This window comes from Lycium barbarum, chromosome 12, assembly GCF_019175385.1.
Source record: "Lycium barbarum isolate Lr01 chromosome 12, ASM1917538v2, whole genome shotgun sequence".
Classification (NCBI taxonomy): domain Eukaryota; kingdom Viridiplantae; phylum Streptophyta; class Magnoliopsida; order Solanales; family Solanaceae; genus Lycium; species Lycium barbarum.
Window position 1 is genome coordinate 90,178,110 of NC_083348.1, and position 21,002 is coordinate 90,199,111.

Consider the following 21,002-nt stretch of genomic DNA (forward strand, 5'->3'; position numbering starts at 1 on the left):
AAGGGCAATAATAAGGGCATTGAAAAGTGTGCGTGTGGATAAAAGAAGAGTATGGCATTAGACAGGAAAAAAATGGGTCCATTTGGGACTTATCCAAACCACAGGATATCCAAGTCATCCTCACATCATTTCGGAATTATCTCACTGCAAATTATGATCCAGAAAAGTTCATAATATTCTTCGTTTACGTGTTTATCTATCCAAACACTTAAGACCCATGTTGCTTCCACTAGTCTACTCCATGCCTTGTCTTCACCCTTAAATATCCCCCTCCTTTTCATTTCTCACCATCAACATAACAATCCAAGAAAGAGCTGATTCACATTCTATTGAATCTCCACCACAATTTTGTTCACTTCTATACTACGTACTAACTCAAAGTTCATAGCTTGTATTGAAAAACTTGCAGAGCCAACAAATTAGAAGCAATCATGACAACTCTTTCCCTTCCCTCCACCGCATTTTCACTTCTTGAGTGCCATGGTCCCAAGAATTTGACAAATAGGTATTTATATGTATTGAAAATTTATCCCTCAATCAGTACAAGTTTTCATTTTTTTCCCGATGGGTGTTTCCCTGTTTCTCGTATCTGACCCTGTTTTTATGACTTGAATGCCTACTAGCAGCAGGATCACTGGATCAGTATCAATGATACCAGTGGCTAGGTCTCAATTTCAGCCACAAAGAAGACGTAACCTTGGAACTAGCAATAGAAATCCAAGCTTTAGGTGGGTTCTTGATTACACTCTTTTATTATTATTATTATTATTATTATTATTATTATTATTATTATTATTATTATATTTTGGCCTCAAAATGACTGATGGAGTAGTGGGGTTTTAAACAATTTGTTCAGCTGGATGGCAACAGTTGGAGAGAAAGTGCAGTCCTCCACTGTTCCTACATCAGTTCCTGTTCGAGTTGCACTTGAATTACTTCAAGCTGGCCATCGTTATCTAGATGTCAGGTACTGCCAATTTTTGCAGTTTACTTCTAAGTATTTGATAAAACAAATTGGGTTTTATTCTAGATAATAACTATTAGTACTAATTGATACTATGAAAGTTTCAATCTTTTTTAACCTTAAATTCGTGCAGAACCCCTGAAGAGTTCAGTGATGGGCATGCTGCCGGGGCCATAAACGTTCCTTACATGTTTAAAATTGGATCAGGTTCGATTATTAGTAATTTAATACTCCCTTTTTTCTGAGTACCAGATGTTGACAATACCTTAGTATTACAAAATAATTTTTTACAAGTGTCCTCTTTATTTCTAAGTGGCAACCAAGCATGAATTTTTTATAATTGTCATGAGATGTCAAAACTTCAAATGGTCTACGCCTGGTTTTTCCTTGCCGAGTGTCTTCAAGTTTACATGTAAAATGTATTCTGCTTGGCAAGTGTAGATAATTATTACATAAGTATTACGTAATGATGACACATGCTAATGATAACTACAAAAATAGTGATGAGGTGCCTATGTTTAATCTTCCATCTTTCCATGGTCAAACATTTCGTACTGCCAAAATTGTACCAACTCATAAATATAATATTGTAGCAAGTATTTTATTCTATGGAAAAGGGTCAAAAATATCCGTATACTTTGGGAAAAGAGCTAAAATATCTTGCATTACAAATTTGGATAAAAAAATACTCTTTCCGTCATTAAAGTTTTCAAATATACCTCTATCTTAACGAAAATCCCTAAAGTAAGCCGATTTTATTTTTAAACCCGCTTTATTTAAATCCGACGTAACTAAATAAAATACCCATTTGGGTTACCCGCTCCTGTGCCTAGTGAGTCCAGATGTAGGACTCGGAATAAGTTGGTCGCATATGAGTTTTTTATGCAGTTGGGTCGAGTTTAAATGGAACCGGGTTTAAAATGTAATCGGGTTATTTCAAGGGATTTGGGAATTTCTTCCCCTTATTTTCCGCAATGCTACTCCCAACACCAGAAATGTGAACTTTTAATTGCACTAATCTCGTGGAAATATTTCATTATATCGAGAATATGTCCAATCAGTTTGCTTCTGTACATAGAGTTGATGTTCAGGATTGCAAACATACCAACTATTTGAATGCGTGAATTTCACTATCGTCATTGAACTTTATTCATTCTATCAGAAAGTTATATAGTACAGTAACTAATTTGTCGATTGAACTGCCTCAAAATTCCTCAGAAAGTAGAAATATAATCGGAAAGGTCAAACTTCAGCACGATCATTAGTTTTTAGCACTCTGCTACTATTCTTTAGCTTCTGCATGTTTGGTGCAGGTATGACAAAGAACCCTAGCTTCTTGGAGGAAGTGTTAGAACATTTTGGAAAGGATGATGAAATTATAGTTGTAAGTCCACAAAGCTATACTATGATTTAAATAAGCTTCAATTTCACGAGTTAATGATTTGTCAGTTTGATTTTGCTTATTAATATATATCTTTGGTTGACTTTATTATACAGGGCTGCCAGCTGGGGAAGAGATCATTTATGGCTGCGAGTGATCTTCTAGCTGCTGTAAGTCCCTTTTACATGTTCTTGAAAGTAATTAATTTGCATTAACACATATAGAGGAAATGAGAAATATTAAATCAGTTTGTATATGCAATGGCATCGACATTACCGAGATAATTCACTAATATATATTAAAAATTTGTATTTTCTTTACTAATCAATATGTATGTATGCAATAAGATCGATCTCTCTTGAAAGTTGAAACTAATCCAAAGTATTTTGGGACAAGAAGTAAAATTTTAGAACCTCTACCGCCCAAACTGATACATATATACAATTTGAGCTCCCCAGACTCAAACTTATTTACAAATAGTGGCCCTAGACTTAAACTTACATACAAATTGAGTTGCGGTAATAGGTTGCCACTGCCGGCATAAATTTATGCCGACTCAAACTTTACATACAAATTAATTGCGACAATAAGTCGACACTGCTAACATCAAATTCTGTGTTCGCCACTAATTCTTTTTAATATATTTTGCAGGGATTTACTGGGGTGACTGACATTGCTGGAGGATATGCTGCTTGGACAGAGAATGGACTTCCGACTGAGTCTTGAATGTAAATCATTAATAGCCGTTTGTTCACTCACATAAAAGGGTATATTAATTAATAATAAGCAAATAACACCATCTTAATTACTTTAACCAGTAGTCCACTTGATGAAGTCAATGCCCTTTCATCACATCAAAATGTGGACAAGTGCGGCTGAAGTTAAGAAGCAACTTGCTAATAGTTTTTGTACAGTAATTTATAGGCGATATCCGATGTGGAAAAATGTGAAGTGCTGAAAAAAATTGCAAGCAATATGTGTAAATGTTCTCCTAATTCTGCTGGAATAAATAATATTGCCTGAAAGGGTTCTCATCTGCTGACTTGCACTCTCTCAAAATTGTTATGTTTGTTTTCAGAATGGTAACGGTAACTAGATCTCTTAATACATTTTTCCTTATTTTGATATGTAAAATTTGCAACTTGCACTACTCTTTCTTGTATTTATTGATGAATATCTAATTGGAAAGGTGAATTAGTATGTGTCTGATTTAACATCGAGAGTTAGTCAAATTAATACTCTCAAGGAAAAAAAAAAGAAAAAAAAAAAAGAAAAAAGAATTGGAACAGACTGATATATGCACTTGTACTATTTGTGTAGCTTTATTTTACTTCTTTGCTTTGGCTTGAAAACAACGATAGATTAAATACGGTAGGTACAAAATGTCTTAGGTGATCTAATAAAACACGCAAGGAAAACTGAATAATCTAATTCTTAAATTAAGGAATCCTAACGAATAACAAACTGACGGAAATGATTAATTTTAATTTTAAAAAAAATGAAGAGAGCAAATGCAAGTCGATATAAAAAGTGACCACCTAACTTCTAGTAGCGAATAGCGTTGGTTTGAATATAAAGGATGGTTAGGCATTGCAAATGCAGAATAAGCTGGACCTTACTGTACTAATTTAATCTTTCAAAATTATATTTAAGGTGTTAAGCATATTTATAAAATTAAATCGCTTATAATGTAATTACAGCTGAATGTGTATTATACACGTAACTGGTAACTCATTGTAAATACTGATTAATTTGGTATCATATGTTAATCTATACTAATAGTGTAAAAAATTCTATATGTCATCAACATATGTAACCTAACCTAAATCCTTTTAATTTTATGTTTTATTTCTTTTGACTTTGATTGATATTCCAGTACTCCAAGCCACGTCCCAGCATCAGTGGTCCCTGGTGCTGGAATGGTCCTTTGAAATACTTCAAAGTTAACACAAAATCAATTTCATCTTGCCACGTTCTCTTAGGCCTATTGTCCCCTTCTCTTATTTCCTAACAAACATGTTGGCCACGCTTCCTTATTTCCAGAATGTATAACACACATAAAATCTGTCCATTCATATGCTCTTGCAAAATCAAAGGCTAGCAAAATTTAGAAGCTAACATTATCAAACATGAGGATGTCCAAGAAGAATTGGTTTGGCAGTGTCCGAAAGAAACTATTCAGGTCATCTCCTCCACATAAAACTATCATTGTTCTTCATAACAACACAATTACCACAAGGACCAGCAGTGCCAGACAGTCTATAAACAACAATGGCCGCACCTATTTTATTTCTAAAGAGGATATGGCTGCTATAACTATCCAATCTCACTTTAGGGGTCATCTTGTAAGTTGTACTATTAATTAACCATCTTCTTTAGTTTTCATTTTGACATCAATATTTGCTAATTAGATAAACGTTGTGATTAATCGTGGAAATGATTTTTTTTTTCCAGGCAAGACGGGCGTTTAAGGCACTGAAAAGCCTTGTGAGGCTTCAAGCAGTGGTACGTGGGGCATGTGTGAGAAGACAAGCAAGAATAGCTCTGCATTGCATGCACGCCCTAGCGCGGTTGCAAGTAACTGTCCGAGCTCGGCAACTCCTCAGCAAATGCAATGACTCTTGATAAAGGACCTTTAGGTGACCTGATAGTCTAAAAATTATTTCACACTGTCAGCATATAGAAGTTAACAGTCCTGTGCAAATTTTCGATGAGTTGCATCTGAAAATTGGTCAGACGTTAACCATCGGAAAGTAAATGGGGCAATCAGATCATAGGATTGAGGGAGTACGTACTCATGAGTGCCTGAACATGACTTGTAGTCTTGTACCTCTTGTGATCCTTAGAACTTGATAATTGCCACTAACAAAACTGTGTAGTTCTGCTGTTTCCTGTGTTGCACTTGCATATAGAGTTTTTAAATTTATATAGGTCTTACAGTTGTGAGCTTGGGAAGCTTCTGAAGAATATGTTGATTATCAGAAAGATATGAAATGTTTTTCTACAGCATACATACTATGTACGCATGGGGTTGTAAGATGATCTAATTTTCTTCCATTCTTGTCTCTTTTTGTCTTGCTAACAGTTGAATCTTTTACATCTCTTCGTACAAAAAAATTATTGTTTTGGTCATTATTTCTTTTCAGATTGTATACCTAGAGTCAATCGAATACAAAGCTCATTAAGAAACACTGTGAACTAGAACGTGTAAACACGTCTTGGATGAAAATCAATACTTTTGGGACATTCCCGGTAATCTGTGCCGGCATTGATAGACATCTCGGTTAGCTTCAAAAACATCAATTCCGGTAAGCAATGATCTAGTGGTCTAGAACCAGTTAAAAAAGATATAGGTTCTTAATTAAAAAGAGTAGAAAAAGGACTAGCAATTAGAACTTGCGGAAATTCACAGGTATTCTGTACAGAGTTGCCAAAGCTTTCCTCACCAGCTTGCACCCCTGACTAAATTAGGAATAGTAAAAGAATACCAAGCAACATTGGATAAAATCATGATACAAAAACTAATCGGATCGAGTCTGGTCATCTGAGAATCTGTACACTGCGACAAAAGCTGAAGGCCGATTACCCTCCTCTCTTTTAGTAAAATCTCAGTGATTGCCCTTTCTAAGACCCGAGAAAAAGCTACTGATGGTTTTGTCCTTGTGTCTGTCCTCTCCATCATCTCCAACCTGTTTTTTAAGCATACAAAACTAGGTTCAAAGGAATGAACAAACTTCAATAAAATCAAGTTTATATAATGCAGATGCCTAACCTCCCTAGTTAGTTTCTGCAGAATATCCAAAATCTCCGAGAAATCAGGTCTCTGAGTTGGGTCTTGCTGCCAGCATTTCTCAAGAAGTTCAACAAGCTTTGGATGAGTGGTTTTAGGAATTGTTGGCCGAAGACCCTGATAACCATCTCAGACCAAATGTGAGGTGTTAGTTTATCTGGGGAAGATATCATTAGTGCTACAGATGACAGTGTTATACTACCTGCTGCACCACACCTATTGCTGCTTGTAATGGTGTTAAGTACGCATATGGAATCTGTCCCATCACAAGACATGAAAGTTAGTTGAGGTGTTAAGCAACTAATACATGAACATAAATAGCTGCTACGCAAAGACTTACTTCTCCAGTCAGAAGTTCCCACACCACTATACCAAAGCTGAAAACATCGGCCTTGTGGTCATACGGTTTGTGTTCAATCACCTTCAACATATAAAAACCATTTTAAGCGTGAGACTTGCATGCTGCAGGATGGTTAAGCGCAAAACTGGGCTAGAATTTTGGACTGGGATAGCGTAAGAGAATGTTGTAGTATTAAAGGTAAAAGAAGTCAAAACCAATAAACCAAGAAGTTGAAGTTTTAATACTTAATATTGCAGAATCCAAATGTATCTGCATGATAAACTGTAAACGAGTCCTGCAATGCATTTTACCAATGACAACCTAAGCAAAGTAACCCCCGTGGAAGGTCATCGAAAGCTCCTTGTGCTTAAAGTGTCCAAGATGCAGGAAGGTGAACCAAAAAAACACAAGTCACAAGCACTGCATGAAGGTGACAACCACACTTTACTGAGTGTGGAAACAAAATTCAATTACAAGGATGAAGGCAAAAAGTCAAGAGAGCATCACACATATTAAAATCTCCTCGTGCTTAAAGCACATAAGATGACGGATGTGTATCTCAAAGCACTAGCCCCAAATCAACTCGAAGGGAACTATTGCAGTTGTTTTATTACAACAACAACAACAACAACAACCCAGTGAAATCCCACAACGTGGGGTCTGGGGAGGGTAGAGTGTACGCAGACCTTACTCCTACCAAGGTAGGACGGCTGTTTCCGAGAGACCCTCGGCTCAATAAACACATAAAAAGAGGTCAGATAAGGCTAAGAGATTCAAATTGATATGGAAATGAAGTAGCGCAAGCGAAACAGATAACATAGAATAATCAAAGCACAGGAAATAACAGATAATAGCATAAATCAGAGCACAGGAAATTATACTATGATAATGCGACCACTAATAAGACAGGATAATGAGACTATCTACTAGCCTTCTACCCTAATGTGGGTCCTCCAAACCCTCCTATCTAAGGTCATGTCCTCAGTAAGTTGTAACTGCGCCATGTCGTGTCTAATTACCTCTCTCCAACCCAGTTGTTTTATTGTGGCAACAAAATCTAAGCACGAGGATAAATAGAAAATTAGTGGAGCAATCATGCATATTTTTCAGCAAGAAAAGCAAAGAATTTGGAATCATGAGTTTCAACTGGATTGAGGATGTTGCAGTAAGTTCTGTATAAAATTAAGTTCAGATCTTCTGCACCTCAGGAGCCATCCATCTATATGTTCCAGTTTCTGCAGTCATCACCCCAGTTTGAACCTGCACTCTCGCGACCCCAAAGTCACCAACCTTAACAACCTGTCAAGGAGAGGATGGATCTTAAAGTCAGAGTGAACATTCTGTAAACAAAGCAATTAACGTGGGGGGTAACTCTGACCAGCAGCAGTGTAGGTGTTGCTGGGTGATTTAAGCATAGTTCACAATAGATTTCCTTGGAATGCAAAAACTGGTGATGTAGAAATTAACAAGAATCAGTGTGCTATTTTGCACATTCACATTTTTCGAAATATGAACCAACTTAAATTGCCACTGATCAAGCTTTAATGCTGGTACTATTCCTCATTGATTTTCTTTTTATAGGATTCAATGAATAGGTGGACCCTGCAAATTAAATTTTCCATCATCTTTATTTGACATTTTTAATTGGCTTTGCAGTCTGATCACAAATATGGTTCTTTCACTTAAATAGTTTTCAGAAGATATCATCCACATAATCAGACATTTCAGAACAGAAATAGCAAAGGGTTCTGAGCAGTGAAAAACCTTGGACTTCTAAGCCATACAGATCTCCTTGATTGTTATATATTCTTAAGTTAACCTCCCCTAGCCTAATGCAAGACACAACTTTCCCCTGTATTTTCCGAGGCTAATTGCATATTAACCTTGAATCGCCTTCATGTTTGATTGCACCCAAATTTTTGCATGAGAATGGATTACGGTTTAAAGATAGCTTAAAGACAGCTTAGTAACAGACGAATAATTCCCTAGACTACTGGATAAGCTTTTTGAAACAGTTGCAATACAGCTCTGACTTACTCCATGTTCATCCATCAGAAGATTGGCAGTCTTCAGATCCCGATGAATTATTTTATTCTGGTGCAGATAACTCATTCCCTTAGAAACATCAATTGCAACCTTCAGGAGAGTAGGAAGCTTAAAAGCACCTCTTTGCTTGTGCAAAAATGTATAGATGCTTCCTCTGGACATGAACTCTGATCAATAAAATAATCAGATGCACTTTGTCATTAACGTGATGAAGAAGGATAGGCGTACACCAAAAATTTATAAAAATAAACTGCCATTCAAGTGCAGTAGCGTGAGCAGAAAATTCAAATTTTGGAAAATGAATAAAAGCACATCTCTGCTTATGAAACAATCAAACAATGTATCTGCTGGTGAACACTATGTAACAGTAATCAACAGAGAACAAACAGTTCTAATAATTAACAGACATAGAAGCACAATTAGATATATAAAATCTTGAAATATACCTGTCACGATGCACAGGTTCGGAGGTCGTGTGCATGCCCCTATAAATTGAACAACATTTTTGTGCCGAATTTTCCTAAAACAGAGCAAGATGATCTCAAACAATTGATGGAATTACAACACAAACTTGATAATAAATTCAAATCCACATGCACATATATCCACTAATATTTTAAATTTGTTATTCTTGGGTGTGTTTGGGAGAACCCAGTCCCTTGAATTATGTAGGACCCATTTTTCTCATCTGAATAGCCTAATGCCACTAAGAAAGAACATAAAATAGCTTAAATCCACTTGTAGAAGAAATGCCTAGTGACTCAATAAAGTAGAAAGGAAACAGGACATTCAAATTACGCAGAGGGAGTAAAAACATTGTAAGAAACTCTCTAGTGGCACAGCAGAAATGTTTTCAACAGAGTACGACTATCTTAGGAGCAAAAAACAATCCTTCAAATAGCCTTTTAAGTATGGAAAAGATTCTATACAATACACTCGAACAACAGTGAGGTTATGCTGAAAGGGATTCTCAACCATGATAGTACAACCGACACACCTCATTATAAAGACCTCCTGGGTGAACTCTTTTACCATATCCATATTCAAATGTTCAGGCTTGAGAACTTTTATAGCCACTTCCTGGCTACAGTATGTGCCTTTATACCTGAAAAAGACGGTATAAATCCACTGACTCAACAAACTCAATTAGAAATCAAGATGTGGATCGTCGGATCATACAAATCTCCAAATGACCCAGATGCAACTTTGTTTTCAAATTTCAGCAGACGGATATCAATTTCCCAGTCATCAGATCCATCAGTAGGTATTTTTACACTATCGGAACCTGATTCAGATGTTTGACCTGGCTCATTCATTGCAGCCTGGAACTGTGGTTGCTCCTGAAAAACATTACCAGAAGACAAAGCATTGAGACCTTCTGTCCAGGATGATAATCAAAATCTAGAAGAATAAATAAAAAGAAAACTTGTTCAAATTAGAACCTACAATTAGTAGGTTTAGTTAGAAATATGTTTTACTCAGTTACTAACATTTACTTTAGGTCCTATGCTTTAGGAGTCTTTTAAGTCATGTCAAAGACTTACATGCTAAGTGAACTTTTAGTACTTTTTATTTTTATTTTTAACAATATTGGTTTGAGATGAGCCTAAATATAGGAACATGGTTAGCTATTCATTAATTTTTTCCGATCAAGTATGATTAGCTATTCATATAACTGATCCTAACTTGATTGGATTGAGGCTTGTTGTTTTGATTCCTTTTATCGTTTTATAACCAAAATCTCATGCATATTACACATAACAACCAGGAGAAAGTTGGAGAGACAACCGTGTACCAGTTACTGAAAAAGTCGAGCTGGTCACAGAAACCAACTACTGTACTTCTTGGTGAATTTATTTTCTTACAAGCCCATTTAATATAACTGACCAGAAGTTTTAAATAAAAGAAAGTTTACCCAGTGGGTAATTTGGATGGAGTCATGTTAGCCTCATATTATTATTGGTCATTTTGTGTTAACATCAGTATCCTACCAACTACTTCTTTTTATGCGATGTGAAGTAGGGTGTTAGAGGATATCTGCATGACTTCTAAAAATCTGTTATGCAATACATATATGAACCATAATTTCAGTTGACGTTAAATCTTACTTGTGCTATAGCTGTGGCTGGAAAAACTGAAATTAATTCAGGGAGAGTTAGCAACAGAGCATTTACAGTACTACTACAGTAGAAAAAACAACTCTCTTCTATAAATTTGTCTAGAATATAACACAGTTGTTAAGTATGTTTTCTTACTCACAGAATGCATCAGACAAGCAAAGGCGAGCCCTCATGTTTGAGGAAGTCATTGAATATCTCTTGTTATCTCACTTTGAGTAGTTCTTTTATTTTCTGATCCCACTAATTAAGTGGACAATTTTTGGTGAGTACAACAGATTCAACTCAATGTAATCATGTGGTTGTCCATTCAGCAGGAGACAATGGAAACCAACTATTTCAGCAATTTCTCTATAGTTGCATAGCAACATAGTGAAGAAAAAACAGCTACATCAGCATGTTACTTTTTGCAAAAGAACATAGCCACGTAAATTATATTTAGTATTAACAGAAGATAATTTTGAGTCCCATTCTTGTCCACATTAAGCAGTCAGAAGAATATCTACCTTGCTCCTTATAGTTTCCTTTTGCACCTCACTCTTAAGCAACTCCGTCTCCTAGAATTTCAAGCCAGATGAATAAGTATAAAAGCAAATTGCCACAAAAGCGAAAAGCAGAAATATACTTCATGGATCTAGTGAATATAGGAAGACAACGAGGGGTTAATTTTCCAAACTTTCATATTTATATGATACTACATCCTCAATTCACCAAATAACAGTTGAGCGTCCTAGTATGTGAAATATATCTAGTAGAAAAATATGACAAGAATGAGAAAGTTATCAGCATTAAAATGCATTCTCAGCATCCCATTATTATAACGACATTCTACTGCAGACATATCTTAGATATTATTCGACATAAATTGTATTACTAATGGTAGAAGAATATACTAAGGTAATGACTGCAAAGTTGGTTTAAATGTTTGATAGAAAAAGAAATCACATCACAGTTCAGAGTTTGAGAAGTTTAATGAGTTTGAATTCTTGAAAGATGTACAGGAATGAATGGTGTCAAATATTTCAGGTTGTCCAAAATTGAAGGGAAGCCATAAAAACCGGGACAGGAGGACGAAACAAGCATACAACTAACAAACAATCTAGTAGATCAATGAGGAGCAAAATTTAGAACTTTCGTATGTTAACAAGAAAAGGGGAATTAAAGGTTACTTTAGTCCTGCAAACACAAAACTTTCATCTTTTAACTAATGCCAGAATCAATAATATGTATGTTAGTCATATAAGTAGATTAAAATTGTAGAAATAAGAAAGGATTTCTAAACTGCTAGCAAGCATTTCGTTATATCTTGAGAGAAACATTAGTAATGTACCTCATATGGCCATCCATCAACCACAAAGACGTCCAAGGAGAAACCATCAGTAGTTGAAAAAACATGGGCCTCTTCAATGTTCAGACCAATCTCAGAAATTATATTGGTCAACTGGGAATCCAGGATGAACGTCAATGTAACCAAACAAGATAAGAACAAAGTTAATATGTTAACAGAACTCTGAAAATATGGCAGCATCTGCAGAAAAATGAAATTATATATTTTTCAAGACAGCACAGATATGAAAAATTTAAACAGTGATATAACCTTAAAATGCATTAGACAGAAAGCAAATAAAAGATACAGATTCCAGTACAGGTAAACTGTCTCAATATTTTTCAGAGACTATTCGATTCTGTAGGTGTATTAACTGGCTAACCCCTCCCCTGTAAGACCCATACTATCCATCCACAACAGGAATTCAAGGGGTTTAACCTTATTTCCTGTTATATTCGCACTAGCCCCGCACATATTAAATTCATGAAACTACAGTTTGTGTTTGATTATGAGAATGTAAGAGGTGATAAGAGATGTATTTATGAACAAAAAGGGAGGAGGATTCCAAAAAGAATGAGGCACCTGAGTGAGAGTTTTTGGCTTGTCAATTGTTGAAAAAGTAATCTCGTGCATTGGCCTGCACAAAATCAATTTGCTCATAAGACTACTGCTAGAAAAGAAAAGTCAATTAGAAATCCTTTGTGAAGACGAAATAAACTCTATATGAAAGCTATGAAGAGCATCATGAATCTTATCATCACCAACTCAAGAATTAAGGCAATTTGACCTGGTTGTCCGCGAAGTTGAATTGATATCACTTTCTCCATCATTTACAGGTTTATTGTCCTGAATTTCAAGGGCTTGAAGATTTGGTGCTGAACCAAATGTTGGAGGAGGATGGATGCTGGAGAGAGAAAACCATATGGAAGCACATAAAAGTAATAGACGTGAGGAAGCACAACAGAGAAAATTCAAAGGTGCAAAAGTAATGTACAAGAAGAAGTTATACTGGAAAAAAACTTTAATTCTTAAACTAAAGAGCATACCTTGGGATTTCTTCTTTAACTGAAGAATCTACATCAACAGTATTGGTTGACACTCCATTGTACATAGGCTGAACCTGCATTATGAACTTAAAGTGAGAACATGCATGTACTAGAATCTCTCAATTATAAAGTACTTGTCTTAGGCCATGACTCGAATTCTAAATTTTGCTGTTATGGTCAAATCTTTGCTACGAATCTTCAAGTTGTCGATCATTGCCTTCTCTCTTCTGTTGGGTTTTATATATTGACATCTCCTCTTTCTTTCATTTTCTCACAAATCTAGGCAGAAGCGCACTTCCCAAATCTGGTCTAATCCTGATTCCTTAGTCTTACCGTAATTTGTCTCGCAGTCGTTAATGTTAAATAGAGCTTAGATATGACATGACTTCCATACTGGTTTAAGTCTCTCGATTTAAATCTAAACTCTTCTTCTATTTATACCCACTTAAAGCATGTGGCCGCTTTATCCAAAAACTTAATTTGTTAGACATGACACCTTCATTTTCTAAATTATGTTTTCAACATGGCACTTACATTCAGCTTGACTTTTTCATGAAGTAAGGGCGTAAAAAATCTTTTTAATTATTGGTGGGAAGAACACTAGGTGATGTCTTCCCATCTATCCAAGCCTCGGCGGACAGAGTTACCGGGTACTTGTGCTGGTGGGAGGTAGGAGGTGCCACGTGGAATTAATCGAGGTGCGCACAAGCTGGCTCGAACACCACGGTTATCAAGGAAAAAAGAAAGACTCAAACTCAAGAACTTTTCCTTGATTTAAAAGCTTAAATTGATAGAGAAGAAACATCGTTGTTCACTTAATTATGTTTTCAACAGGAACATTTCAAATCTTCTTCCTTTTTGTCCTCAATGAGCCTTAATTGCATATTCTGCAGGATGTGACCATCTATAATCTTTTTTTTGAAAACTTGTGACCATCTATAATATTGTATGATCTCACATCCATAATTTTATAACATTTACTAGCATCTTCTATTTCTACTTGAACTTATGAAGAAAGATGAATCAAACGTCTATCCCCTTAGATGCGTGAAACTGAAGCCTATCAACAACAACAACAACAACAACAAACCCAGTATAATCCCACCATGTGGGGTCTGGGGAGGGTAGAGTGTACGCAGACCTAACCCCCACCTTGAAAGGTAGGGCGGCTGTTTCCGAAAGACCCTCGGCATCAGAATAACAAAAATGTTTAAAATGGTTTTACTTTGGGTCATTGAACCACTACCAGATGTAAAAATGAACAGCACTAAAGAGAGCTCTCATGGCCTCCGAAGGTAGAATGCAAGAGAAATTTTGGATCGATGAAAAGAAAAAAGCCATGTCTTTGACGAGATTATGGCAAATTCACTACTCCCCCCGTCCCAAAATACTTGTCATGTTTTGTTTCTCGAGAGTCAAACTATATGAAACTTTGACCAACATTTTAATAACTATTTTTCCACCATACTTATATTAGAAGAATTGTAACTTATAATACTTTTTGCAGTTTTCAAATATCTAAATTTTAAAATATTGAGTTAATCTAATCTAATTTAGCTTCGAAGATTAGTCAAATTGACTCTCAAGAAGCTAAATGTAACAATTATTTTGGGGCAGAGGAAGTAGCTTTCCATCTTTTTTTTTTTTTTGATAACTGTGGTGTCCGGGCCAGCTTAGCTTGTGCGCACCTCGACTAATTCCACGGGATACCTGCCACCGGTCCCAACTCCCTCGACAGAGGGAGTAGCTTTTGCAACTCCTTTCGAGTACTGTAAAGCAATCACATAATACATCCTGTGTTTCTTAATCAAATCCCCAACTTATTCACCTAAGATCAAATAGAGATTATTCCTCCTTATCATACATAGGAAGAACTTTTTCGGTACATATCAACTTAGCATCTGTTTTCAGAGTTACCGAGAAAAAAAGAGCATTGACAAGGCATACACACAGAAAAAAAAGAGATGAGAGTATAACCTGAACAAGGCGGACATCAAAAGCAGGTCTATTCTCAGGATCCTCTGCTAGGTCCAGTAATCTCTTATGCATGAGCACATCTTCTGCTCTCTCCACATTCACATCCGATGCATATCTGCACACACCAAAATTCAGTTCCAAAATATTTTGAACTTGAAACTTGAGTTTTTGAAGTTGTGTTTGGACATGCATTTTACTTGGAAAAAAAAAAATGAAGTTTTGTGAGTGCAAGTGAAATTTCTCCCAACTTGAATAAATTTTGAAAATCTGATCAAATTTCATTGCCAAACAGATATTTGAAGATTAAAATTTCAAAATCTGATCCAAAATCTATGGCTTAAACTTTCAAGGCAGAAAATGGATCAATTACTCAATCAAGGAGTACAAAATTGAAACAAATGACAAAAAAAAAAAAAAAAGGGAAAATTTGAGAAAGATAGATAGGGTTTTATGGAAGATAACCGAACAGGGAGGCGACTGAAGTGAAGCCAAAGGTGGTCTTCAAAACCAGGTAATTTAACCTCTTCGAGATTCAAATCCTGTAATCTACTAAGCACTTGGTTATACACTTCATGTTTCTGCCTTTGTAACCTATTATGCCTCGGTGACGTTGGCTCCATCGCTCTACTTCCACAACTCTCGTTATCATCCATCGCCATTCACCAACAAACCAAAAATCACACAGCTCTCTAATTTGGATTATTACAATAAGAAAAGTTCATCCAAGTAACTGTAGAGTAGCAGAATGGTTTCCATAATTTGAGAAATTGTTATTTAAATGGTAATGGATTTTGAATTGGGTAAATACGAGAAAATTGAGGAGAGAGAAACCAGAGAAGATTCCGTTTTTCTAGTTACTATAATTTTGAGTGCGGGGCTTTATCGTGAGCTTATCCTTTTTATGAGATCAGACCAACACATTTTAATTGTTTTGTGTCTATGGATAATATTGCTGATTCCATTTTTTCCAAAACAAAAAACTTTTTTGCCCTTTTACATGGACAACGAAAATTGTCGGTTTCTCTATCTCCAAAGATAGAGGTAACATCTGCGTACACTCTATCTTATTCAGACCCTAATTTGTGAAATTACATTGGGTATGTTGTTGTTGTATAGAGAACGAAAATTACGAAATAAACAATTTAATAAACTTAAAATTTAAAAGTATGATCTCTTGTCTATTGAATTTTTGTTTATTTTTTAATTCTAGGACGCTTTCTTTTTTCTCAGACAAATGAGAGTTTGTATCGACGTCTTTGAAAGATCATAGGAAATCATAGATTTTTCCAATTTATTTTCCTAATGATGTTCTACACATTAATATGATACTTAATCAATAGAAGTGGACAAAAATGGATATTGACATCACTTCACTTTATAAGGTAACTAAATTACAGATATATCGATGTAATCTAAGAATTACCAACTACTACGTACTTACCTAAAATAGAAGAATTTATAAATTAAGGTTACTCAAAAAATGATAATGTTGTTTAATAGAAGTTGTTAAAAAGTGAATATCATGTATATTCATATTATTTTACTTCATAGCTAAATTACAAAGATATATATTGCTATTATCTAGAAATTACTATGATAAAAGGGTTGAATTTACAAATGGCGAAGTTACAAAAAATCACGAAATTGATGGAGTGGAAAATATTTATTATTTTTAATTATATGTTTCAGGTTCGAACTCTGGAATGAAGTCTTTTTAGATTGTCTTACCTTAAAATTTGGACTTTTCGACGTGTTATTTGAATTAGTCGATTTCAAGCGGATACTAAATATTAAATAGGGAAAAAGTTACTCCATTGTTCTTCGATGGAGTGTGACATAGGTATATTTTCTAGCATCCAAGTGAAGATATTCTTGAGCAACAATTAAGTGGAATTTATTTATTTTTAAGAAAAAGAACATTTGTTGAGCAAATCCAAAAAGTGGTGAGGTGAAATCCACGTGATATCTATGGCCAGAATGACTTTGTACAATGTGAACCCTAATAAAATACTTAAAGAAATAAAAAGAATAGTATTATCATCTTCCTTTGGCTCAGAAGGACCATATGGTACTGCAGTGGCAAAACGAAGCCGCTAGACTGTAATACAACATATTGTATTTGTGTTCTACTGACAACATATACGACGACCCTTTCTGGATTTCTATAAACTAATTAGCTAATAATGTTTAATATTGGACTATAAAATTAGGCTCTTGTTATCATCTGACGCCTATTGTATTTTAAGCTTTCGCTATGGCTTAAAATATTAGTGTGTCCTCAAAAAATTAATGTGTTCTTTTAGGAAAGTGCAATGTAATTATTAAGTTGATGTGGGCATATTGTACATCTTCAAAGTCAATTTGGTGTTCGTTTGACTCCCTGATGGAAGTGGACTATTAATTTTTTTTTACTAGTTTGGTAATAATTAAGTTTTCACGAGAAGTTAAACATATATAATTTGCTTAAATATAATAATTAGGTGAAAACCATTTAAATCATGCGAGACAGAAAAAGAAAGCAACAAATTTAATTTTCCTTCAACTCTCGAGCACCTGTGAATTGAATATTCCCTCCACTCCCCACTCCCCACTCCCCCCACCCCCTACCCCCCAAATGCAAGTTTAAGCTGACCATTGATTAGTGAAGTAATGTCATTTTATATCTAAATTATTTTTCTCTCCGCTCCATTTTAACGTTGTTTTAGCTCAAAATTTCTATCCCAAAATAATTATCGCTTTAAGAATTCAAGACTAAAGTTCACAATTGTTTCTATCTATACCCTTAACATTAAAGAATTATGCACAATATTTAAGAGAAAAATCAATCCACCTTTATTAAATGGGAGTAACTCATTAATTATACTTTGTATTTATTGTTTTCTCAATGAACGCAAAAAGAGCTAAGACGACAGTTAAAGTGAGACCGAATGAGTAACCTCTAACTCTTCCTAAAAATAATTTTGTATATAAGTTAAATTTTTTATAAAAATTATATTGGTCTATGACCGAATGGTAAAATATGATAGAGAACGTTTAAAGCTAAAATTCAAAACTTGGGGAAATATGATTATCACCCAACAACGTTTGCTCAAGGCTCAAGCAAACATATATTGTATGCTTTTCATTCCACTATTTTAACGAGGGTCGATATTCTATGTATGATTATTACTTAATTGCGAACCTTTTTCTTTTAAAATTCTTTAATGTTTAACGATGGCCCTTGAATAGTGAGCATAAAAAGAGACAACTTGAGAACCCTAGATTTAAATGTGAATAGTGCCGTGTTATAATATTTATATCAAATTGCATGAATACATTATGATTAAGATTAAGTGACATAAAATGAGTTGGAACATGAATTAATACATAATGTTTAACTGATAAAAGTTTATATGAGAAAAACTACTGATGTATTTATTAGTTTGATATAAGTCGGGTGAGTAAGAGTTTTATTAGATTTCTACTCCAATTTATGTACTACTTTGTTATTATAGTTTTGGAAGGAGGACACGCCTCCCCCTTCCAAGTACTCTACCCAGTTCTATTTACTTGTCATATTAGTTTTTTATACCCTTTAAAAAATATTAATGATAAAGGTTATTTGATTAACATAGCTGGTAGGTCACTTTACTATGTTAGGAATAAAATAAAAAAAGCATTAATACTTTTTAAATTTTATAAAACTTACAAATATTTTAAAATAACTATTTTCTATGAACATAACAAATAAGTAGGACGAGAGGAGAAGTTTATTTCCTCATTATTTTTTATTTTCAGCTAAAGTGTGGAAGCAAACAGACTCAGGCGATAAGAGCCAGAACTAGAGCGGCGGGGGAGAGGTTCATATTGTATATAGAAAATTTCTTTTTCTATGTAAAATATAATATATGATGATGATGCGGTGACAGGTGAAGTGATAAAGGTGAGATCAAACTCATCAAGTATATGTGAAATGTAGATAGTCAAAATTAGGCATCAATGTGTTGTCTGCGCCTTAGTTAAGACCTGAAATTCATATCCATGTTTAATGGGAATATGGTGTCATCAACATGTCGCCATATATAGTTTCTATTTTTAGTTTTTGCAAGTTCCAACCCAATTACTATAATTTAATGCCACTCTTAACATCTTTACCAACATCCATTGCACCTAGAATAGGTGAGAATTCAGATGAAGAAGAAAATGAATTAAGAAATGGAAATCGTATCCTTGGTCTATCTACTTTAGTCGTCTTAGCCACATGGTCAGCCTAAATTTTATATGTAATAATCGTCATCCACACCATATATTGTCCCCTTTTTTTTACTATATGAAATTGAAGCAACTTCTTCCTCTATTAGAACGCCAAGATCCAACATAGATCTTTTAATTTTTATAAAATATCTACATCATTTTACCCTCAAATTTTCAAGAACTCAATTATAAATTCCAATGGGTTCGTCTTGTTGCTAGTGTCTAAAACAGTTTAGGCCCAACTACTAGGAAATGTCAAAGTTCCAATCTCGAATATGACTTTATTTAAATTATGTTGCTACTTTACTGATAATCCTATATATTTAGCATATCAATTTCGATTAGTTTATGATGTAAATCATATGTCTGATATTCTACTGATTTGTGTAAAAAAAAAAAAAAAGACGTACGTTAAAGTTCTCAATATGATAGTTTAATGACCAAAAGGCAACAATTCGACATGCATGAACGAGTTTGAATTCTAATTCATTTTTGTGCTAGGATTGGCCTTCAAACACGCTGGTCTTTAATTTTTGCCCCTCAAATCGCTAGTCTTTAATTTTTGTTCCTGTTTTTCGTTTAATGAAAATTTGTCAGCTAAATTATTCTTATTCGCTGGTCTACGAGACTAGAGATTCTGGGTTCGATTCTCAGCAGAGTCGGAAAATAAAATCACAAGGCCTTTTCGAGCAAAATTATATAGAAAATTTGCCTTGTCCGGCATAATTATGTAGAAATGAAGTTATCCGGCATACGTTGTGTAGTAACTAATTCGCTCGGCATAAGTTTATAGAAATTTTGCCTTGTCTTGCATAAGTTATGTAGAAATGAAGTTACGCCAGATAACTTAATTCCTGCAGAATTTATGCCAGACAAAGAAAAATTTCTATGTAACTTTGTCCGAAAAATTTGCGAAATTAGGTCATATATAAGGGTAGGCCGAATTTTTATTTTTATTTTTTTGATGTCATGAATATTTTTCGTCACTTCTTTGTTACTTAAAGTGTCGAAGGAAAAAAATTAAAGATCAAACTATTTGAGGTGCAAAAATTAAAGATCACCCCAATATAGGGCATCCGTGCGAATTGCCCGATAAGAAACGGCCAGTGCATTGAAATCTATAGCCAGCCCAGTCCATTTTGATACTTCTACTTAAGTCACCAACTAAGGTGATATTGAGTATTAATTAACCAATTATGATTGATGGTAAAAGTGTGTGTCGAAACTTGAATCATGTATATATTCATTGTGTTGACATAAATCGAGGGCCAGTATGTTTTGATCCTCCCCGTAAACAGAGGCGAATTCAGGATTTCAAGAGGATGAATTTACCATTAGCTATGAGATTTTTTGATTTCTTTTGCCTTTGGTTCGCAGCTTAGCGCCTATGGGGTTTTTTGATTTCTTTTGCCTTTTGGGACTTGAGTAATTAGAAATAAAGGGGAAAAAAATTCATTAGATGTAATATAAAAAAGAAACACGTTTTTATACTTTTTGGTAATTAGAATTATAGAAGAAAAAGGATTTAGAATAGTATAAAAAAGAAAGTTAAAAGGTTGTTTAGAAATAAAAGCATAGAACGTGTGGGAGCTCAGGTTCGATCCCGAGATCTTTCTTGAAGAAATAAACAAAGCTCCTAACCAGTGCTCCACTCGGCCTAGTTTGACCATGTGTTCCTTCAGGTAATATTAGATATATTTTCAGAATTATACACATAATATATCGAGTTTAGTCGAGTGACCATGTGTTCACGTGACCCAAAATTAATACATAAATACGTC

The 21,002-nt window shown here is 34.7% G+C and overlaps 3 protein-coding genes across 5 annotated transcripts; 2 read left to right on the forward strand and 1 right to left on the reverse strand.

Annotated features, from left to right (window-relative positions):
• The first annotated feature begins 213 nt into the window (after positions 1-213).
• Positions 214-3,381, forward strand: LOC132622087 (thiosulfate sulfurtransferase 16, chloroplastic-like). 2 transcript variants are annotated; one of them, XM_060336615.1, is made up of 7 exons: positions 214-505; positions 624-728; positions 857-967; positions 1,098-1,171; positions 2,278-2,348; positions 2,462-2,515; positions 2,997-3,381. In XM_060336615.1, the coding sequence occupies exons 1-7, from the start codon at positions 432-434 to the stop codon at positions 3,069-3,071; spliced, it is 564 nt and encodes a 187-aa protein (XP_060192598.1). In that variant the 5' UTR covers positions 214-431; the 3' UTR covers positions 3,072-3,381. The 2 variants fall into 2 exon arrangements, with proteins under 2 accessions (XP_060192598.1, XP_060192599.1); XM_060336616.1 differs by having other exon boundaries at positions 220-505; positions 627-728.
• Positions 3,382-3,526: 145 nt separating this feature from the next.
• Positions 3,527-5,234, forward strand: LOC132622088 (protein IQ-DOMAIN 20). Its single transcript, XM_060336617.1, has 2 exons — positions 3,527-4,690; positions 4,800-5,234. Exons 1-2 carry the CDS (start codon positions 4,475-4,477, stop codon positions 4,968-4,970), a joined length of 387 nt encoding a protein of 128 aa, XP_060192600.1. The 5' UTR covers positions 3,527-4,474; the 3' UTR covers positions 4,971-5,234.
• Positions 5,235-5,683: 449 nt separating this feature from the next.
• On the reverse strand, positions 5,684-15,887 carry LOC132622086 (serine/threonine-protein kinase STY17). Of its 2 annotated transcripts, XM_060336613.1 has the most exons (17): positions 15,451-15,887; positions 14,989-15,103; positions 13,012-13,085; positions 12,753-12,869; positions 12,548-12,602; positions 11,969-12,079; positions 11,145-11,195; positions 9,701-9,861; positions 9,519-9,626; positions 8,968-9,041; positions 8,513-8,688; positions 7,854-7,922; positions 7,679-7,774; positions 6,476-6,556; positions 6,338-6,391; positions 6,118-6,252; positions 5,684-6,034 (listed from the first exon to the last, which is right to left on the reverse strand). In XM_060336613.1, the coding sequence occupies exons 1-17, from the start codon at positions 15,645-15,647 to the stop codon at positions 5,954-5,956; spliced, it is 1,755 nt and encodes a 584-aa protein (XP_060192596.1). In that variant the 5' UTR covers positions 15,648-15,887; the 3' UTR covers positions 5,684-5,953. The 2 variants fall into 2 exon arrangements, with proteins under 2 accessions (XP_060192596.1, XP_060192597.1); XM_060336614.1 differs by lacking the exon at positions 7,854-7,922 and having other exon boundaries at positions 15,451-15,885.
• Positions 15,888-21,002: the final 5,115 nt, after the last annotated feature.